This window comes from Bradysia coprophila, chromosome IV, assembly GCF_014529535.1.
Source record: "Bradysia coprophila strain Holo2 chromosome IV, BU_Bcop_v1, whole genome shotgun sequence".
NCBI lineage: Eukaryota > Metazoa > Arthropoda > Insecta > Diptera > Sciaridae > Bradysia > Bradysia coprophila.
In genome coordinates this window covers 3,737,218-3,760,593 of record NC_050738.1, presented here as the reverse complement: position 1 = coordinate 3,760,593, position 23,376 = coordinate 3,737,218, and the positions used below count along the sequence as shown (strand labels likewise).

The 23,376-nt window shown below is 36.8% G+C and overlaps 4 protein-coding genes and 1 long non-coding RNA gene across 8 annotated transcripts; 3 read left to right on the top strand and 2 right to left on the bottom strand.

Moving 5' to 3' along the window:
• The first annotated feature begins 443 nt into the window (after window positions 1-443).
• Window positions 444-2,165, top strand: LOC119085833 (BTB/POZ domain-containing protein 2-like). The gene is made up of 2 exons (XM_037196335.1): window positions 444-747; window positions 809-2,165. The coding sequence occupies exon 2, from the start codon at window positions 817-819 to the stop codon at window positions 2,155-2,157; it is 1,341 nt and encodes a 446-aa protein (XP_037052230.1). The 5' UTR covers window positions 444-747; window positions 809-816; the 3' UTR covers window positions 2,158-2,165.
• Window positions 2,166-4,861: 2,696 nt separating this feature from the next.
• On the top strand, window positions 4,862-8,588 carry LOC119085834 (sorting nexin-2-like). Of its 2 annotated transcripts, none has more exons than XM_037196336.1 (9): window positions 4,862-5,105; window positions 5,491-5,618; window positions 5,680-5,834; window positions 5,893-6,182; window positions 6,243-6,443; window positions 6,505-6,627; window positions 7,949-8,068; window positions 8,130-8,297; window positions 8,364-8,588. In XM_037196336.1, the coding sequence occupies exons 1-9, from the start codon at window positions 5,001-5,003 to the stop codon at window positions 8,397-8,399; spliced, it is 1,326 nt and encodes a 441-aa protein (XP_037052231.1). In that variant the 5' UTR covers window positions 4,862-5,000; the 3' UTR covers window positions 8,400-8,588. The 2 variants fall into 2 exon arrangements, with proteins under 2 accessions (XP_037052231.1, XP_037052232.1); XM_037196337.1 differs by lacking the exon at window positions 4,862-5,105 and adding an exon at window positions 5,137-5,422.
• A 2,386-nt stretch (window positions 8,589-10,974) lies between these two features.
• On the bottom strand, window positions 10,975-16,340 carry LOC119085832 (ankyrin-1-like). Of its 2 annotated transcripts, none has more exons than XM_037196334.1 (7): window positions 16,001-16,340; window positions 12,605-13,017; window positions 12,399-12,540; window positions 12,038-12,331; window positions 11,886-11,977; window positions 11,494-11,822; window positions 10,975-11,426 (listed from the first exon to the last, which is right to left on the bottom strand). In XM_037196334.1, the coding sequence occupies exons 2-7, from the start codon at window positions 13,001-13,003 to the stop codon at window positions 11,297-11,299; spliced, it is 1,386 nt and encodes a 461-aa protein (XP_037052229.1). In that variant the 5' UTR covers window positions 13,004-13,017; window positions 16,001-16,340; the 3' UTR covers window positions 10,975-11,296. The 2 variants fall into 2 exon arrangements, with proteins under 2 accessions (XP_037052229.1, XP_037052227.1); XM_037196332.1 differs by lacking the exon at window positions 16,001-16,340 and adding an exon at window positions 13,461-13,631.
• Window positions 16,341-18,820: 2,480 nt separating this feature from the next.
• Window positions 18,821-22,473, bottom strand: LOC119085852. Of its 2 annotated transcripts, none has more exons than XM_037196361.1 (6): window positions 22,277-22,473; window positions 20,704-20,799; window positions 20,558-20,638; window positions 20,162-20,260; window positions 19,921-20,022; window positions 18,821-19,020 (listed from the first exon to the last, which is right to left on the bottom strand). In XM_037196361.1, exons 1-6 carry the CDS (start codon window positions 22,370-22,372, stop codon window positions 18,898-18,900), a joined length of 597 nt encoding a protein of 198 aa, XP_037052256.1. In that variant the 5' UTR covers window positions 22,373-22,473; the 3' UTR covers window positions 18,821-18,897. The 2 variants fall into 2 exon arrangements, with proteins under 2 accessions (XP_037052256.1, XP_037052257.1); XM_037196362.1 differs by having other exon boundaries at window positions 20,567-20,638; window positions 22,277-22,472.
• LOC119085869 lies at window positions 19,478-20,257 on the top strand. Its single transcript, XR_005089357.1, has 2 exons — window positions 19,478-19,716; window positions 19,785-20,257. It is a non-coding gene; the product is annotated as an uncharacterized LOC119085869 (long non-coding RNA).
• Window positions 22,474-23,376: the final 903 nt, after the last annotated feature.

The following is a 23,376-nucleotide window of genomic DNA, read 5'->3' as shown; positions in this document are numbered from 1 at the left end:
TATTATATTTTTTCCATTATTAAAATAAATAACTTCTGAAAATGTCAGCTGGATCTAGTACTTTAAAACAATGTTTTCAAAGATATTCCTTTCATTTTGGAACTACTTCATACATGCCACTCTCAAATAATTTGTCTCCTTGACCATGATAGATGTTATGACGAGTAATTTTTGGTAAGAAGGAATCGGGACAGACTTGAACAAAGAACTTGCGAGAAATGTAATGGTTATTTATGTACCTGTTTTGGACGATTGATTTTAGGCAATTTCGCGGATTGTACAAGCGAAAGTGCCTTAAATCAATCGTCCAAAACAGGTGCACATGTAAGTTTTCATGCAGAGGGCCGGAAACCCGAGAAAATTCGAAAAGTTGCCCTTATTTTCGGCCCAAAGCATGAAAAAAAAATTAAATGAATTAAATGATCAATGTGACAGTGTGACACCCCCGCAAGTTCAAAACATTGCAAATTTCCCTGTTACTGCTCACTGTACGAACAAGGGTAAGATTCGCTACCTTAAATATATGTAAACAGAGCAATATGGCCGTTGTTGTATGTACTTCTGTTTTTGTTCTTTGTTTGGAATTAAAGCCATTTTGTTTGTTTACTTTAGCGCATCTTAATCACAACTTCTAAGTATAATCACTTTATTTAGTCGCGAACTGCGATTGAATTTTGAAAGTTTATCACAAATAGATTCGCGTCTTAACTGTTGTCTCAATATTTGAGTAATAAATTTTGGCAAAAGGTAGATTTAGCTCATTTTAAGCGTATCAGACTGAAATTAATAAATTTCTTCTGTATTTTAGAGCAAAAAATGTGTGTCACTAACAGCACAGTGTCCCCACCCTGCACTAATTCTACAGTTTCCAGCCTTCGAAAGAATCGACTCGTGACCAAATCGCTGAAAAAACTCTATGAAGACCGAGACAAAACGGGTGATGTATGTTTTATCGTCGGATCGACTCGTATTCGTGCTCATCGGTGCGTATTAGCATCAATCAGTTCAAAATACGAGACTCAGTTCTATGGTTGTCAGCCGGACAAAGGTGATGTGATAGTACCTGAGGAACATTCGCCATATGCGTTTATAAAGTTTATCCAATTATTCTATTTGGACGAAATTTTGATGACCACTAAAGTTGTCGAAGAGGTTTTAGTGTTAGCGAAACAGTCGCGAGTCGGCGCATTTGTTCAGCTATGTGTCGATTTTCTTATCGACGTAGCTCCGTTGGGCAATGTCTTTCTGGGTTATCGATTGGCTCTGTTCTATGACTTCGTCCAATTAAAAGATTTATGTGAATCGATCATCAAAAGGGACACGGTGAAAATATTCCAGTCTGAAGATTTCATTGTCAATTGCGATTTTGATTCACTTTTGAGCGTCTTAAAACTGGACACATTGAATTGTAAAGAAAGTGAAGCTTTTAATGCTTGCATAAAATGGGCTAAGGATGCATGCAAACGTAACAATACCGATCCAGAAGAAGCAGAAAATTTGCGCATTGAACTTGATAACATTATCACCGAAATACGTTTTCGCTCTATGACGATTGAAGAATTTGCCAATATTCACAGATCAAATGGACAGTTTTTCAGCCCAGATGAAATCAATGAAATTATTTACTTGATCGGTAAGGTCAAGTCTTACAAATCAGCAATATTCAATCAAAGACCGCGAAATTCTTCCGAAAAGACGATTTCAATTGCGTGCTCTGAACTGTCACTTAGAACCAATAGAAGAGAATGCAACCGAGTTCTATCTTATAGTCCAGTGTATTACACCAGTTTCTTAGCAACATCGTACATGTCATTTTATTGTGATCATTCAATTCGCTTGGAAGGCTTCACTGTGGGTTGCTCCGAATACGAGCGTGTTGCCGAACCGGTTTTAACTTTCAACGGTTTGAGAAATAATAGACGAATTCCATCGATGATGAAAAAAGAGATAAATAAAACGATCGTCACATTTGACAAGCCTATTGATGTTAGCCCTAACCAAAAAATTGGAATTTTATGCAGCATTACAGATATAACCGTCAAGAGAATTTATGAGTGGGCAGCAGGAGTTTCTATGGGAAGCGTTTCTTTTATGTTCGACAATAACAATGTCAATAATGACAACTTCGTTACAGCTTTGCTATACAAATTGAAATAGAAATAAGTCAATGGAATTATTAAGTAATTAAGTAATAAAGATTTTAAAATAAAAAATAAAAAATTTTCACTAAAAAATAAGTAAGCGGTAGAGCAACGCACTTCAAGCATGAGTGGTAGTCATCGAACCATCATTTTTCGAAACCTCCACTCCTGAGATTCCGAGAGCTCAAATGCTGGACCGTTCCGTTTAACATTTTATTCTTCTATGCTTTGATGCACAAGCTTTATCACTGAGTTACGTAACAGTTACGTAAACCTCACACTTGCCTAAACAAATATTTACAAACAGTGACGTAACATACTATTACGAAACTCAGTAGTCACAAAAGAGTGAAATAATGGATTTTCATATAATTTTACTCACCGCAGTGTTTTGATAGAGAGATAAGTTGGACATTTTTTTATGCGACCGTACACGTTTCTTATGGGCTTATGATCAAAAATGGATTGACTAGGGTGAATGTGTCTTTCACCCAAGGCCTCGATAGCACAATCATCCTCGTCCATTTTACATCATTTCTCCCATCACCAAACTTCAAGCAAAAAAGCTTCGAGTGACAATTACGAAATAGAGCCGTAGATGCGTAATCTACCATTGAGTTAAGTATTGAAAGTGGTAAGATTGTTGTGAGTTACTGATTTACGTAAAGCTTTGTACAGGAAACGTCAGTGAAATTTAGACTGAATTTGCTTCAGCTTTTTCTCAGCTGGTCCAGTCATACAAACTAAACGGCTCGTAAATTTCTCTATAAGGTTCTACCTCTACCACGCGCATGGTAAAAAAAGCTTACATAAACACTTGACGCACACCTTTCGCTATAAAAACCTTCATATAACACTCGGTTTCATAATGGTTATTTATGACATCGAATGCAAAATACTATGTTTGTATACGTTAGAAGAGACTCTAAAGTAATTATGAGAAGTGGCTGTAAGGCTGCCTTACAATGTACTTTGCACCGAGATTCATACAGCGATTTATGCATCTGAAGTTTGCAAATTTAGCACATTATGATACTGAGTTATATAAATAATTATTGTGCAACCGAGTGATAAATGCTTTTTCATTAAGTAAAGCCGCAAGAACTCGGATAGCAAGACGATAATATTGATATAATGCACATGAAAACAAATATTTGATTCTTTCCACTTACCATTTTCATGTCCAAATTATATGAGACGCGCCGACTTCCACGGTTACCTGGAGCAGATGCACTCAGCGACATTATATCAAACTATTATAAAGTTTTTAGCCCCGTACGAAGTACAAAGGGGCTTATAGGATTACGATGCCGTGTGTAATTGATGGAATTCTATGCAGACGGTAAGGGCAAAGTGTTTGCCTATGTTCAAAGATGACGAATCTGCAATAAAAATTTTGTCTGTCCGTCTGTCACGTCGATATCTTGAGTAAATCAAAACCGATTTCAAATTTTTTTTTTCCCTGAAAGATAGTCGAAATAGTCATAAGTTCGAAGATGGGCATATTCGGGTCGGCCCTTCGTGAGTTAGGGCCACCTAAGTGATTTAAGGTCTTTTGGTGATATTTATGGCAAAATAAACGATGGAAATGTAAATGACACGGCAAATGATAGGTATTGTCAATACCAATCCAGGAAAAAATCGGGTGAGTGGACCGTGAGTTAGGGCCTTAGAAGTGAAATGCTACTAGGGCCCTATGTGTATTTTACATAGAACTCGAGTAAATTTCATTCGTTTTTCGTAATTTTTGTTTGATTTGGAAGGTAATCGAAGGCCGAATTGAATGTTGTTGAAAAAAAATTAAATTTGGGTCCTTGGCCTAAGGCCGCTATTAGGGCCCTATGTGTATTTCACATATAACTCGAGTAAATTTCATCCGTTTTTCGTAATTTTTGTTTCATTTGGAAGGTAATCAAAGGCCGAATAGAATGTAGTTGAAAAAAAATTTAAATTTGGGTCCTCGGACTGAGGCCGATACAAGGCCCTTCAAAAAAATAAAATTTTTAGGGCGATTTGAAAGTTTTGTTTCATTTGAAAGGAACGTCGTACGGGGCTTCGTAATTGCGCTATGCGCAATTTGTAAGATGCACACATTACATAACAATTTTACTTTAACTACATTAACCGGCGCAATAGGCTGGTCAAAGTAGGGTGACAGACGCACTAGGGTCACGTACGCAATAGATATACGGGTTTGTACGGGGCTCAGTCGTAGCAAACGCTCCGACTGTTCTGATGGCTCGTTTCATATAACTTACTTTGGTTGCTTAAAGTTAGCGTTACTGGATTGTATGCTGCATACCAATGAATGTCAACACAAGGTATGGTCCATAGCGATTTCATATAAACAAACTCACCTCCCATGAGAGGTGAGCTTGTTTATATGAAATCGCTATGTCCTCCGGGTTGTATGAACAGACCATACCTGGTTTATGCTTTCATTGCTGCATACTGCATAATCTACGTTATGTTACTGTAGGACACTAAAATTCAGAGTGGTTTCTTAGACAACTTACAAAGATTTTTCATAAATAGTTCTTCGAAAGGCTATATGGGATTGAGATTCCTTTACGACTACCTTTATTGTGTTGCGACATTTTTTTGCTCTCCAATGGTCTTAAAAAAGCTAAAAAATTCAAATGTTTCACTTGCCTTTTGCGCCGTATAACGTTTTGTATCAACTGTCACTAGATGGAGCTTCGCACAATGAGTGATGAAAAGTCGGAATATGTCACAAATGTCATGAAAACGGCTCAAATCCGCTACATCATCAGCTCTATTTATTAAAATTTTGTGATTAAAAAAAAAGTTGAAAACAATTTGTTATCAGAACCCTAGGTAAATAACGATTATTTGGTAATGGAAGAAATCCAAAGTAGCGAAACGCCGCCGTTGTTTGATAACATTGATTTCAATACGAACGACCAAGATTATGAGATATTTGAATCAGCCGTGCAACAACAGGTAACATTATTATACGTTGAGTCATTATAATACGTCGGTGTTTTTCAAAACAAAGGACCTATTATCATTGAAAATCCTGTCAACTCCTTTCTTTTGTTGAAATTTCAATTTAAAAAGAAATTATTTTCTGTTAAATGAATTTACCATATGCATCGTTCAAAGAAATTAACTGGAGTAAACTACACCCACTTATTGTCGTTATCTCCATCGTAAATAATAATTGTATTGACTGGAGCTCATTAGTCATTTTTGGTGAATTATAAAAACATTTTTGCCGATCGTTCTTTGTCGTTCATTAGAAAAACAAAACAAAAATTGTCTGTTTCTCAACACGAGATTACACGTCCGCAAACCACCGTCACAATTTCATTCAAATTTTTTTTAGCAATCTGTTTCAAAATCCACAACAATGGAAGACGTAGCCACGGAAGAAATGACCGATCAGTTCATTGAAATAACAGTGTCTGAACCACATAAGATCGGTGATGGTATCGGCTCGTACATCGCCTATAAGTGAGTCCTACATTGAAATGAATCAGCCAATAGAAATGAGAGTGAAACGACTTCTTTGCAGAGTATCTACACGCACAAGCATTCCGGCTTTCAAGAAACGGCAATTCAGTGTAATGCGTCGATTTAGTGACTTTCTTGGCATTCACGGCTTATTGGTGGAGAAATATTTACGACGTGGACGTATTATACCACCGGCACCGGAGAAGAATCTGATCGGTAAGCGCTTTGCTTTGCGTGTGAGGCAAGTGACCAATAACAATCGATAAAATTACAGGCTCGACCAAAGTGAAGATGAGTCAAACGCCCAGTGCCGAAACCGCTAATGGCGTCGGAATGGAATGGCTCGAAAATCGTCGGGCAGCATTGGAACGATTTTTGTGTCGAACGGCTAAGCATCCGGTGCTGTGCATTGATCCAGATTTTATAAATTTCTTGCAGAGCGATGAAGAGCTGCCGAAATCGGTCAATACGGCAGCGTTGAGCGGAGCGGGTGTAATGAGGCTGTTTAATAAAGTTGGAGAGACGATGAACAAAATTACATACAAAATGGATGAAAATGATCCGGTAAGTTGATCCAGTTATGGCAATCGACGTTCATGCTCAGTAACACCCAATTATTGACAGTGGTTCGAGGACAAAATTATCGAAATTGAAAATTTGGATACTCACATGCAAAGACTACATTCCGCAATCAAATCTCTAGTTATCTATCGAAAGGAATTATCGTCGCTGACGGGTTCGGTTGCTAAATCGGCTGCTGTATTAAGTACATGCGAAGAACATACGGGACTCTCCAGAGCATTGTCTCAGTTGGCAGATGTCGAGGTAATAGCCGGATCGAAGAGTGGATTCAGGAAATTTTTCAATTTTTCCGTTTTATTTTCAGGAAAAAGTTGAATTGTTGCGATCGGAACAATCCAATTCAGATCTGTACATACTGTCGGAGACATTGAAGGATTACATTGGGTTATTCGGTGCTATAAAGGATGTGTTCCATGAACGTGTCAAGGTAATTTCTATCATCAAGTTGTTATCGCAATTCACGCGTCATTATCTTGGGGACATTACTCGGTTTTGTTAAGACAGCTGATTCACTTCTATTTAAAAAATTCTCTAATCTAATACCGTCGCGAAAAACGAGCAGTCGTGTCAGTATTACCTTTCAATTTTACCATTATCATGGTGTGTTGGACTGGCCTGGTCGTACTATCATGCGGTGTGCGAGAATGGACTCTAATTAAGCACGTTGAAGCAAATTTGAGAATCTTCAGACATTATAAATCAACTTGAAGCACGGACCAAGGATTCATCAACATTTTTTGAGTTCGTACCATCGGCTGCAGGGGATTCCAGGGCACCCATGCTACGATTTGAGTGATGAAGAACTGATTGCGGTTATAGTCGGTAGAGGTTAGAATTTTAGAAACTCTGGTAATGGTGTCATGGGTGCAAGGAAACCCCTTGAAGACAGGTTGAAAGATCGTTTTCCTAAGAATCATGAGCAATACATCTGACATGAAGTCGTACTGATAGATGGGCATGTCATCTACTAATCACAATTTTTTTTAAATGATCTGTACGAGCGCCTACAATGGTTGAAAGGTGATAGACGATAATCGCCTGGCGATTTAACGGTATTTTGTATAAAAATTTTCATTATCCTTGCTCGTATACAGATCCCTTTCAAAAATCTCTCCCCGGTGACAATTATGATTTTTAAACATCAATGAATCTTGACCAGATTCCCTTGCACCTACGGAACCAATTATTTTGTACAGTTGCTCCTAGAATTCCAAGCTCTAACGATTATAACCCCTATCAGTTCTTTATCAGTCACTCCGTGGCCTTACTGCCGTGGGTTCTCCTGCAGCCGAAGACATGGTTGAAAGTCAAAAAGCTTTTGTGGAACCGTTTCATGGTTTAATTACCATTTCAAATTTGTCTCCACATGCTTCATTAAAGACCATTCAAGTATACCGTGGCTATACTATTTAAAACGGATTAATGGATGGGAATGAAAGAAGCCAAACAAATTCTGAATGTCTGAATGCGCAAATGAAGTACTGTAAATGCGAACAATCCAGCACTGAAGCGTATTGATTATTTTGTTTGTGAAGTCATTCAGTGTTTCACTTTTCATTTATTGTTCAAGCCTGTTCGACTTTATTTACTTTCATTAAATCAATACGAAAAATGTTCATATGAGTGCCAGTTCATTGGTGTTCGTTAATCAGTTTCCGATAAGTGCTTCTTTTGCAACAAAAAATGAATCACTTTCGCCAGCTGTACTCTTTCACTCAAATACTTATTTTGCCTCATTGGTTGTATAGGTTTTCCAAAACTGGGAACATGCTCAGCTTCAGCTGACCAAACGTCGTGAAAACAAAACACGAATGGAATTAGCCGGTCGTAACGACAAAGTGGAACAGTACGAAAAAGAGGTCGAAGAGGTAGAACAGAGTACAATTTAGTGTTCCTTACACTCATCACATTTGAACCAAAACATTTCAGTGGGAGGCAAAAGTCCAACGGTGCCAGAAAGAGTTCGAAGAAATTTCAGCCGAAATCAAGCGTGAAACGGAACGATTTGAAATCGATCGTGTGCGTGAGTTCAAAACGACCATTATCAAGTATTTGGAAGACCAGATGGCTCATCAACAGCAGGTGATCAAATATTGGGTGAGTTTGAATTTGAGACGGTGTGCAAAAAGGTTGTGGATTTATCGCTTCGTTAAATATTTACAGGATGCATTCGTTCCCAATGCCAAAGAGATAAACTGATTCCATATGTATGGCGTCGGCGTATATTCATTGTTAGATATGAATTCATTTGTGTGCATGCGAAAGAGAGAGAAAAAAAAATATTTTTTTTATAATTCCGTTTAAGTGATGGTCGAAAGACATGTTGAACATGTAAGAACAAACGAGAAGAAATTACTTTAAAATATACATTACATACCGTACCGCTACCTTCACATTCATTTGCCCAAGAAAAACTGGCATAGATTTTACAATTAATTTTTACAAGTGTCGGGACAGTCCTTAAAGCCTTCGGATGGCCTTACCATATGACACAATTTGAATGTTTATTTTGTTCAGACGAATGAGTGAGGCAGTTTCAGCGACTAGATTGACACGATTAAGAATCAATCAGAACTAGTACGAATAACTCAAGAAGGGCAACACAGTAATTTAGAATCCCTCGTGCCTTCAATTCAAAGTAAGTGTTGAAAATTTCAAGAATTAAAGGACAGGAAGTCAGAGAAAATTTCGCGTTCAGTAAAATTCGGTTGACGTCTCAACTCTATCTCGTAAAGTATGAAATATTGTGAATCGGTTCCAAAGGGAGTACGAGTTGTACGAGTAGAGCGTCAGACAAAAAAGTGACCCATTGATGGAAGACTGTTTAATTTTCGGGTTTTAGATGACAGTCTGATCAGGGACAATTTTTGGGAAATTTGGGATTTTTTTAAATTTTCATTAATTTTCACTAATTTTCCTAGATTTTTCCATATTTTCCTTACGGTTAGACGTGCGTGTAGCAGATTCAACCGTATAAAGACGTATAAACAGTTTTGATTGTATGGGTGAATCAGCTGAAAAACAGCTGAAGCAAATTCATGCTGAAATTTCACTGCCTCTGACTGTATTTTCCAAAAAGAATAAAACAAAAAAAAATGGCAAAAATCGGACTCGTTTCACGTACACACGCGTTGGCATTCAATGTTTTGCTTACCATTTTGCTAATGAAAATTAGGTGGAATAGGAAGCAAATTCTTGCCGTAAGTCCGCTTAATAGTTTAGTCGATAACGCAAATTCTGTTAAGGAACGTTTACCGAGCGAGTTCCGGCACACAACTCCAAAATGATTGGCTAGCTAAAGGAGAAAGCTAAGGAAGTCATTTTGGTATTTCATACTTCATCACAAGCATGTTAGGGTGGTTCAAATTTTCCTGATGGCGAGGAAATCGAAAAATGTTATTGAAAAATGGACAAACATGTTTAAAGACGTAAATTTTGTGTTTCTATGTATTTATTACGATTTCAATCTAAACAAGAAAATCAAAGAAAAAAAATTTGACCAAAAAACCGATCTAAAAATCCTATGCGAAACCATGGAATTTTTTCATGAAAAATTAATGTGGCGCCTACATTTTGTAAAATACTATTTTACTTTCTTCGGCAAAATTGTAGCAAATGATATACAGAACAATATTACCAAAAAAAAAAGTTTTACTTCGGAACATATTTAAGAAATTATTTAACTTTAACCTTAAATTTAAAACATCAACTTGAAGAAAAGTCGGAAAAGTCTTAAACGATTTGGAAAATTCGGAAAATCTAACTGCGCAAAAAAAAAACTTTGAACCTTTACCTTTAAAATGAGCTATCACACGTATCTCTCCGTTTCACACAGCCCTGTCTATAATTCGACAAAGACACCTCTGCATTTAAACTTTGAAGGGGTGGGGAGGGGAAGGACGAGGAGGAATTTTTTGTCTCTTCTTCAGAAAAGTATTTCTTCGATGTACCCAACAACCTCCAATCACTCGTTTTCCGTAACTCGCTCGGTAAACGTTCATTGCGTTATCGACTACACTATAAAATTAAAAGTGTCAAACCCAAGCAAACGCAGCGTCGTGTATGTGTTATTCACTATATTCTCATATCAGAGATTTATTTTGCAATTAATTCTCTCATCATTTGATTTGCAGACAGAGGCAGTAAAATCTCAGGATGAATTTGCTTCAGCTGTTTTTCACAGCTAATGCACACTAACAATCAAAACTATTACGTCTTTATCTGGTTTTACCACTTCCACGCCGTGCGTGTAGCATGGCAGCTTTATAAACAAGTATTAACAGTTTTTGATTGCATGGGTGGATCAGCTGAAAAACAGCAGAAGCAAATTCATGCTGAAATTTCACTGCCTCTGACTGTACCCAAAATTAAAATTCTGAAGCGCACCTACGGCTCGGTGTGAATATTTTAAGTGGAAATTCATAAGCGTACAGTCAAAGTCAATTGAATTTAAATATAAATTTAGTTCTGCTGTTTTACCATCTGATCTGGTCCACTCATACACGCATGAGTGTTATAGTCGCACTCTCGCGTATGGTTGCAGAGGACCGTATTACCACGAATAAATACGATGTTTGCATGATTGGACCATCTGGTAAAGCAGCTCTATTTATTTAAATTAATTTAAAATATTTGCAAATCCTAAATCTTCTTGTGAGAGATAGTACTCAACAGAGCCAAATATTAGAGAAAATTTTCACCAAATTTTACTAAAGTTTCACTAAAATTGGTGAAATGTTTCGCTATTTTTAATGGCATCCAACGTAAAAGCCGGTTCAATTTCAGTAAAACTTTATTCTCGAAATAATTTTCGTTCAGTCGAATTATACAATTTGTTGCGCATCTTGGTTCTCTTCCCCTCACTATCTATAAATTTCACTGCCTAATTTATCAATCTCGTTTCCATCAATATAAAAAATACAAAAAAATTCGTCTTAAATGTATCGTAATGTGGGTTAGTTGACATTTTTATCAGTTTGAGTTGTCTAAATATCTAGAGTTACGTTAAATTATCACAAAAATGTTCGCTACCACACTTGTGGGCAGTGGCTTTTTCTTTCTGGAACATGTTCATTTTTATCGCATCGGGAAAGGCCTTAACTATGTTCAAACAGCAAATATCGTCGCAGCATTTCGGGGATAAATAGGTCGGGTACGGACGATGGAAGATTTCGGCCAAACATCTTGCGGAACACAGTTCGACTTTGTGCTTTCAGCGACAAAGGACTAAGTTTAAGCACAAAAAAATTTTTGTTCAAGAAAATGGAAAACGAAAATTCAATGAAATTCTTACCTTGCTGCCTTCTCCAGCAGTAAGCGTTTCTGTTCGGCCGTCAAGTGAATATTTCGACGAATCATGCACGGATCAAATTCTTCAGCCGTGTCGATCAATGCACGGAACATTGCCTCCGAAACATTTCCCAAGTAGTTCAACAAACCATCCGGATCTCGGAATTGTGTCTTCATAACCACACGTGCTCCATATCGCAGCAAAAGTCTTAATTCCTCGAAGTTTGTGTTTTCGTTGCTGGCCAATAATTCGGCTAGCGGGGGGCGTAAAATTGCGTTTGTGGTTTCGTCCTGTACGCGTTGATTTGGATCGGATCCATAGGAGAGTAACATCTGTAACAGTCACACACAATATCAGGGAAATTGTTCGTCGACAACGCTCAATTTATATTTTACCTTCATAATTTCGACTCTATGTGGTATATTGTCCGCGCAGGCAACGTGTAATGGGGAACCAATGATCGGACTGCAACGAGTTACATTTGCCCCTGTGGAAACGTTTCATTTAACCAGTTTTGCGGCACAAATTTTCGATTTTTATGACTTACCAGCTTCTAGAAGTATTCTGACCAAAGCGGGATCACCTCGGAGAATAGCTAAATCTAGTGGACTCGGTCTGTCGGGTTCAGGGAATGGAGCGATCTTATCAACTTTAGCGCCTTGTTTCAACAACAAATTGACTAGGATGATGTTTCCAGACAAAACGGCGTAGTGTAAAACGGTACGATAATCGTTCCTAGCATCAGTCATTGCATTTACATCGGCACCATAGCTCATCAGTAGTAGAACCTGTTCCATTCCTTGGCTATGTCTGGCAGCTTTCATTAGAGGTGTCAAGCCGGCTGCAAGAAAATGGTTTTATGGATCAATAAAATGGTTCCATGCCACGCACTTGATAAATGATCTCACCTCTGTCTCGAGTTTCCGTATGAGCGCCGTATGTCAATAATAGGTCCAGAGTTTCTGAATCATTAGCCAAATTAATTTCAGCGCCCAAGAAATATCGCTTGTTCGGATCAGCACCGTATTCCAGTAATAGTTTCGCAACTTCCTGCAAAAATTAGATTTCAATTGTAAAACTAGATTTCGTTCCTCAGAAGAGTCAGCTTTCATACATAATGTCTGTTCTTCAACGCTAAACGCAGTGGTTCATCGCACAATGTAGTGCGTGGATACAGTTCATCGGTTGGTTGCCGATAATCCACTTTCGCGCCCGCATCCAATAACAATTGGGTCAGTTCCAGATAACCATGTTCGGCGGCCAAATGTAAGGCACTGTACCCACAGTCATCGGTTGCATTGATATCAGCACCACGGACGAGCAACAATCGTACAGCTTCGGTGTGTTTTTGCCAGACTGCGTAGTGCAGAGCCCGAAGACCTTGGGTCACCGGTTCGTTGACCTTTGCTCCACAAGCCAGCAGAATGCGAATATCGTCCAGCGGCACCATCAGTATAATGGAATCGGCCAAATCTCGCTGCAAAGGATTGGCCTCCTCGCATTCGGTAGGCATGCTTAGAAAACGAACTGAAATTGAGACGAATCGAGATTTTAAATGACCGAACGATTTATTTAATTGGACGAGCTGTGATCGAAATAGTCAACAGATTTATGATCGTTGCATCCTTCCCGTTAATGAAAAATTTTATTGAACATAAGACGAGAAGCCAATTAAAACATTCTCACGAATTGAGACGTACGTACATTACGTTCGTATCGAATAAATGATGATCACATGTAACTCGTTAGGCGGGATACATATACTAGATCGTTATAAACACAAATTACTAACAAAGGTAACATATTGTGGACAATTGCCAATTTCACTTCAAATAGGATTGCGTAAAACTTGTTATGTTCAAGAAAAGAATTAAAGGAACAGATGGTCTCGTCACTTAAGTCATACAGTCTTCATTGATGCAATATTTTGAACTTTAATTTGTTTTATTTACAAATCAAACATCACTAACCTCGATCCATTTTGTTCGTTTCTAATTAAATTTTGTTTTCCCTAAAACTCAACGACCCGAAGAACGTATATTTCCGCGCTAATAATCACAAGAGACTTCGATCCCGACCAACGTCTTCAAAATGTAAATGAACTTATCCTACAACTATCGTAATTGACAAGAACTGGTAGAATATTCAGTACGAGCATCAAAGGAACTACAAAAAACTAAATTCTTTTTTTGCCAAAATGATCAAGTGCGAAATGTGGAATACACATAGGAAAACGCACGACAGTGTGTACGGAGAGCGAGAGTTGTTTTGCTATTTTTAACTTTTTAGATTTCAGTATAATACACAATTCCTAGAAACGGTGCTAATGGCACGCGAGTGCCAATAGCTAGTTGGTATATAAACGTAGACTGAAAGTCATATTTCACTCTTATGGTCAGATCATCTAACTCTTTCCTCGATTTTTCATTAAAAAGGTGCTTAGGGCGCATCAGTCTCCGAACATGTAACAGTAGTCAGACACCTATTGTGACAAATAACAATAGTTATCCGACTATGGTACATGTCCAGACACTGACCGCCCACTCTAATAACAGTCTCTTACATTTGGTTGTTCAATGTTCTATGTCAACGATTTAGTATGGAAGGTGAATGATCGCTATTTAGTCTTCAGAAGCTAACCTAATGTCTTTCATCAGGTAAATCAATGTTGTGTCAAAGAAAGAAAGAAAGGCTGGGATAGATAGACAGAGAAAGGATGTGTCCAGCAATATTCAATAGATCGCAGTTCATTCTACCACTTAAGTCAAGTCTATGAACGAAACATTTGAAATTATAATCGAGTGCACGGTACATACATACACTTTTGCCATCACTACGCCTATGATCACAATCATGTGAGGTGAACTCACCCACCTACACCGTGTTGATTGTAAAGATTTCCTCAACAATCAATTTAAAACGGACACACGTGGCAGCGATCATAACAAAATCGACTTGCGTCGCTGTTCCGTAAATGCGAACGATATGCAAAGTGACTCCGTTTTAATTGTGCGCATCAAATTTTGTGTTTTTATTTATCGTTTTAATATCTTCTTCGTCGAAATTAAAATCATGCCGAAAAGCGTACAGTACACAAGAAAAGTGCGCCGAAAAGCAAAACAACGCAAAATGGGAAAACATGTTTTTCGTTTCTTTTTCATTCAAAATATTTATATTCCGACAGCTTCTCACTGTAACATCTTTTGCGAGAAACGCAATGTTTAAATCGGGGTCTTTGATTTATAGGACTGGATTTAATTAAAACCAACCGAAAATAAATGATTGCATCGGAAAATGGGTTTTAAAATAAAATTCGGCTAAAAATAGAAAATTCGTTTTTCCATTGTTTTGCCGGCTAAAGTTCAATTGAAAGAAAAAACGTTTGTTTTTGTCATAAAAAAGTGTTATTGACTGCGACACACGCAGCATTAAAGTGTGGGGTGTGGTGTTTATATTGTGCGTATTTTGTTTACAGCTATTACTATTAATATATGTGCAATTGCGATTATAATTATCTAGAGGAAAAGAGTGAAATTTATTGTTATTTAGCGTCATTGAACTAATTATTTTTTATTGAAAACCGTTAGCCTAATTGAAGACACATTTTCCCCTTTTTTTTAATGTGGAGTGTCAGGCTTTGCTACGACCTACCGTACACCCTAAACAGTGCAGGTCCTTTTTGAATGTAGTCACACAAAATGTGATATGTTCGAATAAGAATCAATTTATTGAAGATTAGAAAATACACACCTAAGAAGAAATAAAGCCAAGGTGGTTGTATATGATGAGGTTTCATCGATTGCCATTACTTCACTGGGCCGTATCGCAAACTTTTGTTTCAACTGAATGAAATTGCGCTACAATTGCAGCAAAGTTCAGTGGATTCTTGCGATAACAACCCCAGCTATCGGGGCAACCTCCTCATACATAATCTTGAGTAATACTATCTCATATCGACTATGACTACAAATTCCAAACGATGATATCTGTGTAAACGGTCTCATAAATACGAAAATGACTAAATGTCCAAACCATAGAGGTGGACTACCTAGAGGAATTAGACCAAGAGAGGTAGCAGATTCAATAACTCATGGTTTACTTGTAGTCTACGTTAAACCCAAATTAAGAGAGAGGGCATATTGGGTGTACAGCAGAACCTCGATTAACCGACTATGGAGAACAGAAGAATGCCTTTGTCGGATAATCAAAGTTTTACTCTACTTTAAAGCTTCCACGCAAAGAAATAAAACGAACAAATTTCCTTGGCTAATTTTCGAAAAAAATCAATGAACAAATGCACGATTGTTTCGTTAGTTCCGTAAATACGAATATGACTGCTCGTGTGACAAAAAGAAATTTCCAAGAAAAAGTTGTCGTCAGTATCTATATCGATCCATTACAAAATCCAAAAAAAAAAAAATTGGCATCGGTTTTTGGCTCATTAACATCACTCATAAGTTCGTATTACAATAAGTCCGTTATACAAAATTTAAATTACAATAAGTCTCACCTGTAGCACTTCCTTCTTGATATTATTTGATGTGGCACTTCAAGTTCAATTTATATTTAATTTCACTAAATGTCTCTCTTAAAAACACTTTTTCCTTTAAAGTCTTTCGTCTTTTTTTCACACTTCAATGTTTTTCCAACTTTTAAAAATTTATTTTAAAAAAATCCTCAAACAGTTTAAGCTTTCACAAAAAAAATCTTTGTTTGTCTATTCGACTATGTCTTATCGATTCAATATTCCAATAATGAATGATCCGTTCTTGTACACATCGATCGTCTTTTGTATTTTGAAAATATGTTTTGCTTCCTTCTTTTGCAATGATCAAGCTACGACTCGTTGGACAATAAAAACCTCAAACTCATTTTGAAATATGGATAATTTTATTGCGAAGTTCTGGCTGCGAATTTATTCTATCGTCTCACTCACTCAATGCTGCAATAACAAACGCTTTTCATATAAATATTGAGATATAGATGTACATTGAACGTCTCGTGGAAAAAACAATTTCAAAAACTACGCGTTTTCCTTTATACCAATTGAGTGCTTCGCTACTTTAGTATTGGGCGAAAGATATAACACACAAGTTTTCAGTGAATTTTCATCTCTTTTTTCCTTTACACCATATGATTCTCTGTCTATGCCATATATATTCAGATAAAAAGCGGTTAATAACATCACATTTAAGATGCAAAAAAAAAACATAAACAAAAGTTGATTTATATTATCGTTGACTCTTTCTTCGTTTGTAGAGCGGAGAGTCTGATGTGTATATTCGATGTTGGCCAAATTTATATTTATACAAACCACATGTGTTTATTGATCGAAAATTGAAGGAAAACTTTCTTTTTTATGAGTTCAAAACATACACGGGTTCTTGTTTGAGTTCTTGAAGTTCTTTCCCTTCGATTGAATGAGGACTTACCAGCTGGCGATGAAAATACACCTTTCGAAGCTCATCAGAATTAAGGACGTGTAAGATATCTGTCTAGCCTAGTATCTCCTGGACAGTACCTGTCTAAACACACAGTCTTTAGCGGCCGTAAATCACGGATAAGGATACCCTTTTCCGACTTTTGAACGAAAATGAAAGTATAATAAAGTTAAACGACTACAGTTTTAGACTTTTGGGGCCGAGAGCACAGCACTGCTCCTAGCATGAACACTGAACTGACAAGTGTCGAATTTGGAGGCTTTAGTGATAAGAGCTACCGCTGCTGCCATTAAAAGCACTTTTGCTTGAATTGCGTTGATTGTATGCTTAACTCATACAACGAAAATAAGTCTTCTATACGTACATCAACCTCCGAATATTTTCGATATTCATGCTAGAAGCAGTGCTGCGCACACCCGCCCTGAACAAAAATAAAGTTTTACCGAAAATGCACCCAAAAATTGATCGCTGATCTGAATAGAGGGACCCTAGGGGAGTTCAAAACGATGGTCCGTTAAGCTGGACCAGATGCTTCCCCAGCCCATACAATTTTTTCCTTAGTTGCATGGGTGTGGGGAAGCATCTGGTCCAGCTTAACGGACCATCGTTTTGAACTCCCCTAGGGTCCCTCTATTTAGAACAGCAATCAATTTTTGGGTGCATTTTCGGTAAAACTTTATTTTTGTTCAGTGGGGGGTGTGTGCGCTAAGGAATATCTGGATATACAAAGAAAATGCAGCGAAAAAAAGCTCCGACGGAGCCTGGTCCACTTTCAAAAAAATTGCTCACTGGTGACATTGTATGTTAAAAGTTAAATCCTTGTAAAAACGGCATATGTAGCTCAGTCCAATCTAATGTTTAACTTGGTAAGAAATGGTACAGAAGTGAAATTTCCGAACGCGCGCAGTAGTAAAACGGTAAAAAGACGCGTAAACAGTTTTGATTGGTTGTGTGTGGATCGGCTGAAACAGCTGAAGCAATATCATGCTGAAATTTCACTGTCTCTAACTGTACCATTTCTCACCAAGTTAAACATTTGATTGTACCGAGTAAATGGTCGATTTATCTCTATTATTAACAAAATCAAGAACTAACTAAACAAAAAGGAGCTCAACAAAAAATCATATCACAGCAAATTCGGGTGTCTGCTAATCAATACTGTCGATAACATACTCATCACAGCCATACGATTTCGTTAATTACCCTTTAAATCGAGAAAGAGTCAACTCTCTTCCATATATTGTGATGAGTGATCATTGATCACCCTATGTTCCACGGATTCGCGCTTTCCTTATTATTGATCGGTTGCCAACATGTGATTTAGACTGGCCAGTTGCCAAAATGGTATGTTGCCAAATACGAAATTTTCCATCTATTACCGAAAATCTTTCTTTGTGAAAATTCGTTCACAACTAAACCAGACCAAAGAACACACTTTTCACATCCATCAGACGAGAAGAAAAAAATTTATCTCGGAACAGGTCAACGTCATTTGAAATAACATTCTTTTTCTCTCTTCCATGTGGAGTACTGAGTACGGAGGTTAGTTTAGTTAGGTATGGTACGCACAAGTTTGCATGTGTTTGATATAACATTAATATATTTCGCGTGCGATGGATGTGTTACAATTGTATTATCTATTTGTGATCGAAGTAATTAGACATCGTCATTTAGTTTTCTCGTGTCTTTCGGTTCATGTGCTATCGGAACAATATGCAAAACAGAACGACTGTTTATTTTTGGTGTCAACTTGTCTGAACCGTGAGAAGCGTGAGAAGATAGAAGGATTCGGGGAAAAAGTGATTTAAATAAACATTTTCTATTCATTCGTTTGATGTTGATATATTTGCGTTAAGGTGACCGGTTTACCAATTTTTTTTACTTAAAAAGTACTTAAAGTACTTAAAAGTAAAGAATAATTACAAAGCAACAACAATCATTCGGCAAGACATTTTTTCCCTATGATTTAATCAATTTCTAATCCCGGTACTACTTCAATTCCAAAAATATTCCATTGTTCTCTGCATTTTCCGTTTTGATCGGGTTTTTGATTTGGTGGACAGACGACGGGTACGTCAATCACATTTTGCTGGAAAGAAAATTATTTATTTTAGTTTCAAATCAGATTTAGTTTGACTCTGCAAATTATAGGAAAATTATTTAGTTCTAAATAGATTTTACAAACGATCATTCTTTCACAGACGCTGCAAGTGTATCAACGATAAAAGTTGTCGAATCTATTACTTCAATAAAAAAAAACAGCAAAACGAAATCTTTCACTTAATTTGCTTTAGATGTCCCTATTTGATGTATAAGACGTCATTGGGTTGTAAAGTTTGATTATTCATTTTCTTAAACTCAATTTAGTAAAAGATCTGATTCGGTTCAACTTATATAAAAAGTCTCATCAGAAGGTCGTTTAATGTGTCCTGTCCTCGTATAAAACGATGGCTTAGCACAAGATACTCCATCCCCTGTGTACTTCTTTTTTTAAGTTTCGTTAATTTAAAAAAATGCCAAAAATAGGCTCTGTTCCGTAGTAAGAGGAAAAATGCATATTGATAAATTCTTCCGCTTAATTTAAAAAAAAAACGATTTACAAGATTTTTCGAACAAAGGTCTATAGAGTAACTGGGCGGGTATTACCCGCCTATAATCACTCTATCAACCAATTTTAATTTATCAGTTGAAATGCTACCGATTGAAGAACATCAATATTACGTGTCTGAATCTATGTGGAGGTGGATAATAACAACAAACCTATCTCTACTCTCATTGTGTTTATGTGGGTAATCTTTAACAGACGGTAAGCGTATCACCAAACTAATCGTCAAATATAAATATTTTTAACAGGTGAAGTCTTTCTATCACAACAAAACACGAACCTGAACTCATATGTGTTGTACAGTCGTTTTGACTAACCAATAAAGAAACCAGAACTTAACTGTTACTAAAAAAAGGATTAAAAAATAAATAGAAGAAAACTTACTGTATCCACCCCAGAACGTGCGGTGTATACATCTCTGCATTTTCCATTTTGATCAGGCTTTTGACCGACCGGGCAAACCACAGGCACATCAATAACATTTCTCTGCAAATTTAAATGTAAAAATAAATGCAAAATACATCCGATAGAGACGTTAGTCTTAAAGATTGTGACTAAGTTCAATTTTTCGTGAACATAAATGGAGTGAAAATGATGAAATATATCACACTCGTCCCAAACTTACATCGTCCACGTCACTCAAAGTCCATACTTCTCTGCATTTACCGTTTTGATCAGGCTTTTGACCGACGGGACAAACAACAGGTACATCTATGACGTTTTTCTGCAATTCAAAATAAAAACGTTTACAAGGTAAAGACTGTGCGGGCATCTTATTCGATTTTGTATAAACGAAAGTCTTGTTTCTACGTACGAGAGGATTAAGGATGTAATTCGTGCGGAAATATAAAGCGAAAATCATAAATTCGTGGTGAAAAATTCTGAATTTAAATGGAAAGCTCGAAAGAAAGAGTCCCGTAGTCATTTAGCGTTTGGACTAACACACAATAAAAAGACAAAATATATCAAAACACCAAATCTCGATATCAAGATTTTGCATCCCATAAAGTTTGCTACTCACATCGTTCGCATCAGTGTCGATAGGGTCACAACGCAATCCACGCAGATTGGGGATCTGTCCATTCGGGCAAACAATGTATTTCTATAAATTTTTTTTTTTTTCTAAATATTTAATTTTGTTGATTGAGACCTATAGGGTGATCTTACAGTCAGTCTAGCAATTCGCCACACTTCTCTACAACGTCCATTATGATCTGGTTTTTGATTCGGTGGACACACGATAGGTACATCAATGACGTTTCTCTGCAATTCAAATGAAAATTGGAGATAGAAGACAGACACATCAATGACGCTTTTCAAATTGAGATGGTTTTATTGAAATTAGGGAGATGAAATTTAAAAGTTGAATTTGTATATTCACACGGCAGAGTAAAATAAACCAGGCAGGAGCGGCTCATTTTCGAAACGTCAAATAAGGGACCTACTACAAGGTATGAAAATGAGCTCAAATAAACACTGACATAAATTGAAAAATTTTATTCGCAATAAATATAGGGCTACTAGATTATTCAGGTCCTTAGTCAAATCAGCCTGGTTAACTTTACTCTGTCGTGATATTCAGAGTCGGTGTGGCATTCATTTGGAAAGTTAGTGAGTTCGAGAAGCCTTAGTCTTTGATTCGATATTATGTCACAAAATCCCAATTAAAAAAATCAAAGGTCAAACACAGAGAAAAAATGGACAACAACAACGATGACACTATCCGACGAACTCCAGATGTTGGTATACTCCGGATGTGGTCATGGTAATAGAAAAAATTATGGTAAAACTAACGAAGTAAAAATCGTCATAACCGTAGAGGAACTGACCAAATGAAAATTGTAGCAAACAGCACAGAATTCGAGACACTTCAATTAGTTAAAACTTTATTAAAAACCTTGACAATAATTGCAACATCTCATAAAATTCATCCCAGATCTTTTGTAGTTCCATTACAGATTTTGTCTTAAAATTCTTGCAAATTTCGTCAAATGTATTGTTTACTTAGTGTTAACGCAGACAAAGTTGAGAGTGATGTTTCGGAACTATTTTAAGCTGATCGAAATACTCCTAAAATCTCCCTTAAATCGAGCTAGAAACCTTCTAAATTGCTAATATAGCAAGCATTTTCAAACCAATGGAACTATACTTTCACTATTTTAAACCATGGCAGCCTAATTTCTTATTTGATGTAGAGTTTTTACCGTATAATGATGTACGTAGTACGAATGCAATAAATTTTTTTTGCTAAAGCTTTTCCACATAAATCAATTTCTTTAAAGAGATTAGCTTTTTGGAAACACTTAACAATGCGAACATATGACTTGCTTCCCAGGTAAATCAAACAAGATAATTTCTTAAATCGAATAAAAATTAGATTAAAATTACAAACGACATTGTCATTTCAAGTGCTGATCTGACCTGGCTTTGTTTATTTGTACATTTTGCGAAAAATCTAGAAAACTTTTTCTTAGAAAAATGGAATTGATGAAATCTCTTATTTTAACGAATTCATTATCCTCGGTTTTTCAACTCAGGCGATTAGCTCACAACTCGAGCCTTTAAGAACGGATAATTATCTATTTTTCGACAACAGCGAGACAAATGATCGGGAACTTCCGGTTGGTGTGATCAAGAAACTACACGTACGAGGCTACAAATTTTTATTTTGACGAGTGGGAACGTTATGGCCCGACCCGAAGGGATGTAATATACTATTATTGTTTTCCTTGCTACTTACCACGTTAGATTGTAGGACCGGTGTTGGAAGACCTTGCGGAGCAGGAAACGCTACAGCCGTAGCAACAATGCAGCAAAATAAGATAAAGTTTTTCATTTCGTATTTGAATCCGATTAATGTAGTGTAAGATTTTCAACAAAGTGAATCGTTCGTTAGGTTAAAAGTAACTGACGACAAAAAAGCTTTGCAACCGTCTCGAATCTCTATTAATATAGTAGTATAATCGGACTCGCAATCAAAGATAAATTCATGTGTGTATGTTATCGTCGTGAGTACCAAAGTCTCTAACGCAATGTATCACACAACGACTGACGACGCTTTCATTAAGTGTCTTAACCATGCTGAATCGATGTATTTGTGTGTCTCGTATCAAAATCCACGATAAAGGTAAGGTAATAATTCCCAATTTAAGTATTTATTGATTGACTTTTAAATGCCAATACTTGAGCTGATTTTCGAAATGTGCAAAAAAAAAACTTTGTTTTGGTACATTCACATCGCACAATAATATTTTATTATCGTCGTATCGAATACATCGGATAGGAGATACCAAGCACTGGAATTTCGTTTTATTGAATCGAATGGAAACTTAAGCTGAATCATTATTTCACAAGAAATACGATTAGATTTCCGCCGATTGCCACTTCAACTAATCGATGGTAAACATTGCATATAATGCCGTAATCTGCACTCTATCTGCAATATGTCGATTTATAGTAGTAGGAAAGTAAAACTTTCACCGTAAAAGTTGACGGATTTCGTCTGTGTCTGGTGATGTCTCCCTTAGAAATCTGAAGAATTCTATGTTAAGTAAATGGTTAGAATGTACGAATTATAACTGATAATTTTGAGCCAATTTGTCATTAAAATGGAACGGTCCAATTCAGAGAAAGATTATGGAGCTCAATCAATAACAAGATCCATAATGTACACCATTCATTCAAAAAGGATTCTCGAAGCTGTCTTGAGAAGGGATGGAAGGGGAAACAACGTGTAACTCGCTAGCCTCTGTGTAGAAAATTTGGAAAACTTGAATCTTGAGATATCTCTATAGTAGAGCCAACTTTTAAGAAAACCTTAGTTTAATGAAATCTTGAGAA

Excerpts from the sequence above, each read along its gene's own strand:
- LOC119085832 (XM_037196332.1), bottom strand. Across the intron at positions 12,541-12,604 it reads CGTTGAAGAACAGACATTAT|GAAGTTGCGAAACTATTACT; the intron begins GTATGAAAGCTG and ends TAATTTTTGCAG. Across the intron at positions 12,332-12,398 it reads TACGGAAACTCGAGACAGAG|CCGGCTTGACACCTCTAATG; the intron begins GTGAGATCATTT and ends ATTTTCTTGCAG.
- LOC119085833 (XM_037196335.1), top strand. The coding sequence starts at position 817 with ATGTGTGTCACTAACAGCACAGTGTCCCCACCCTGCACTAATTCTACA.
- LOC119085834 (XM_037196336.1), top strand. The coding sequence starts at position 5,001 with ATGGAAGAAATCCAAAGTAGCGAAACGCCGCCGTTGTTTGATAACATT. Across the intron at positions 6,628-7,948 it reads TGTTCCATGAACGTGTCAAG|GTTTTCCAAAACTGGGAACA; the intron begins GTAATTTCTATC and ends TTGGTTGTATAG. Across the intron at positions 8,298-8,363 it reads AGCAGGTGATCAAATATTGG|GATGCATTCGTTCCCAATGC; the intron begins GTGAGTTTGAAT and ends AAATATTTACAG.
- LOC119085852 (XM_037196361.1), bottom strand. The coding sequence starts at position 22,372 with ATGAAAAACTTTATCTTATTTTGCTGCATTGTTGCTACGGCTGTAGCG. Across the intron at positions 20,639-20,703 it reads GGCGAATTGCTAGACTGACT|AAATACATTGTTTGCCCGAA; the intron begins GTAAGATCACCC and ends AAAAATTTATAG. Across the intron at positions 20,023-20,161 it reads CTTTGAGTGACGTGGACGAT|AGAAATGTTATTGATGTGCC; the intron begins GTAAGTTTGGGA and ends TTAAATTTGCAG.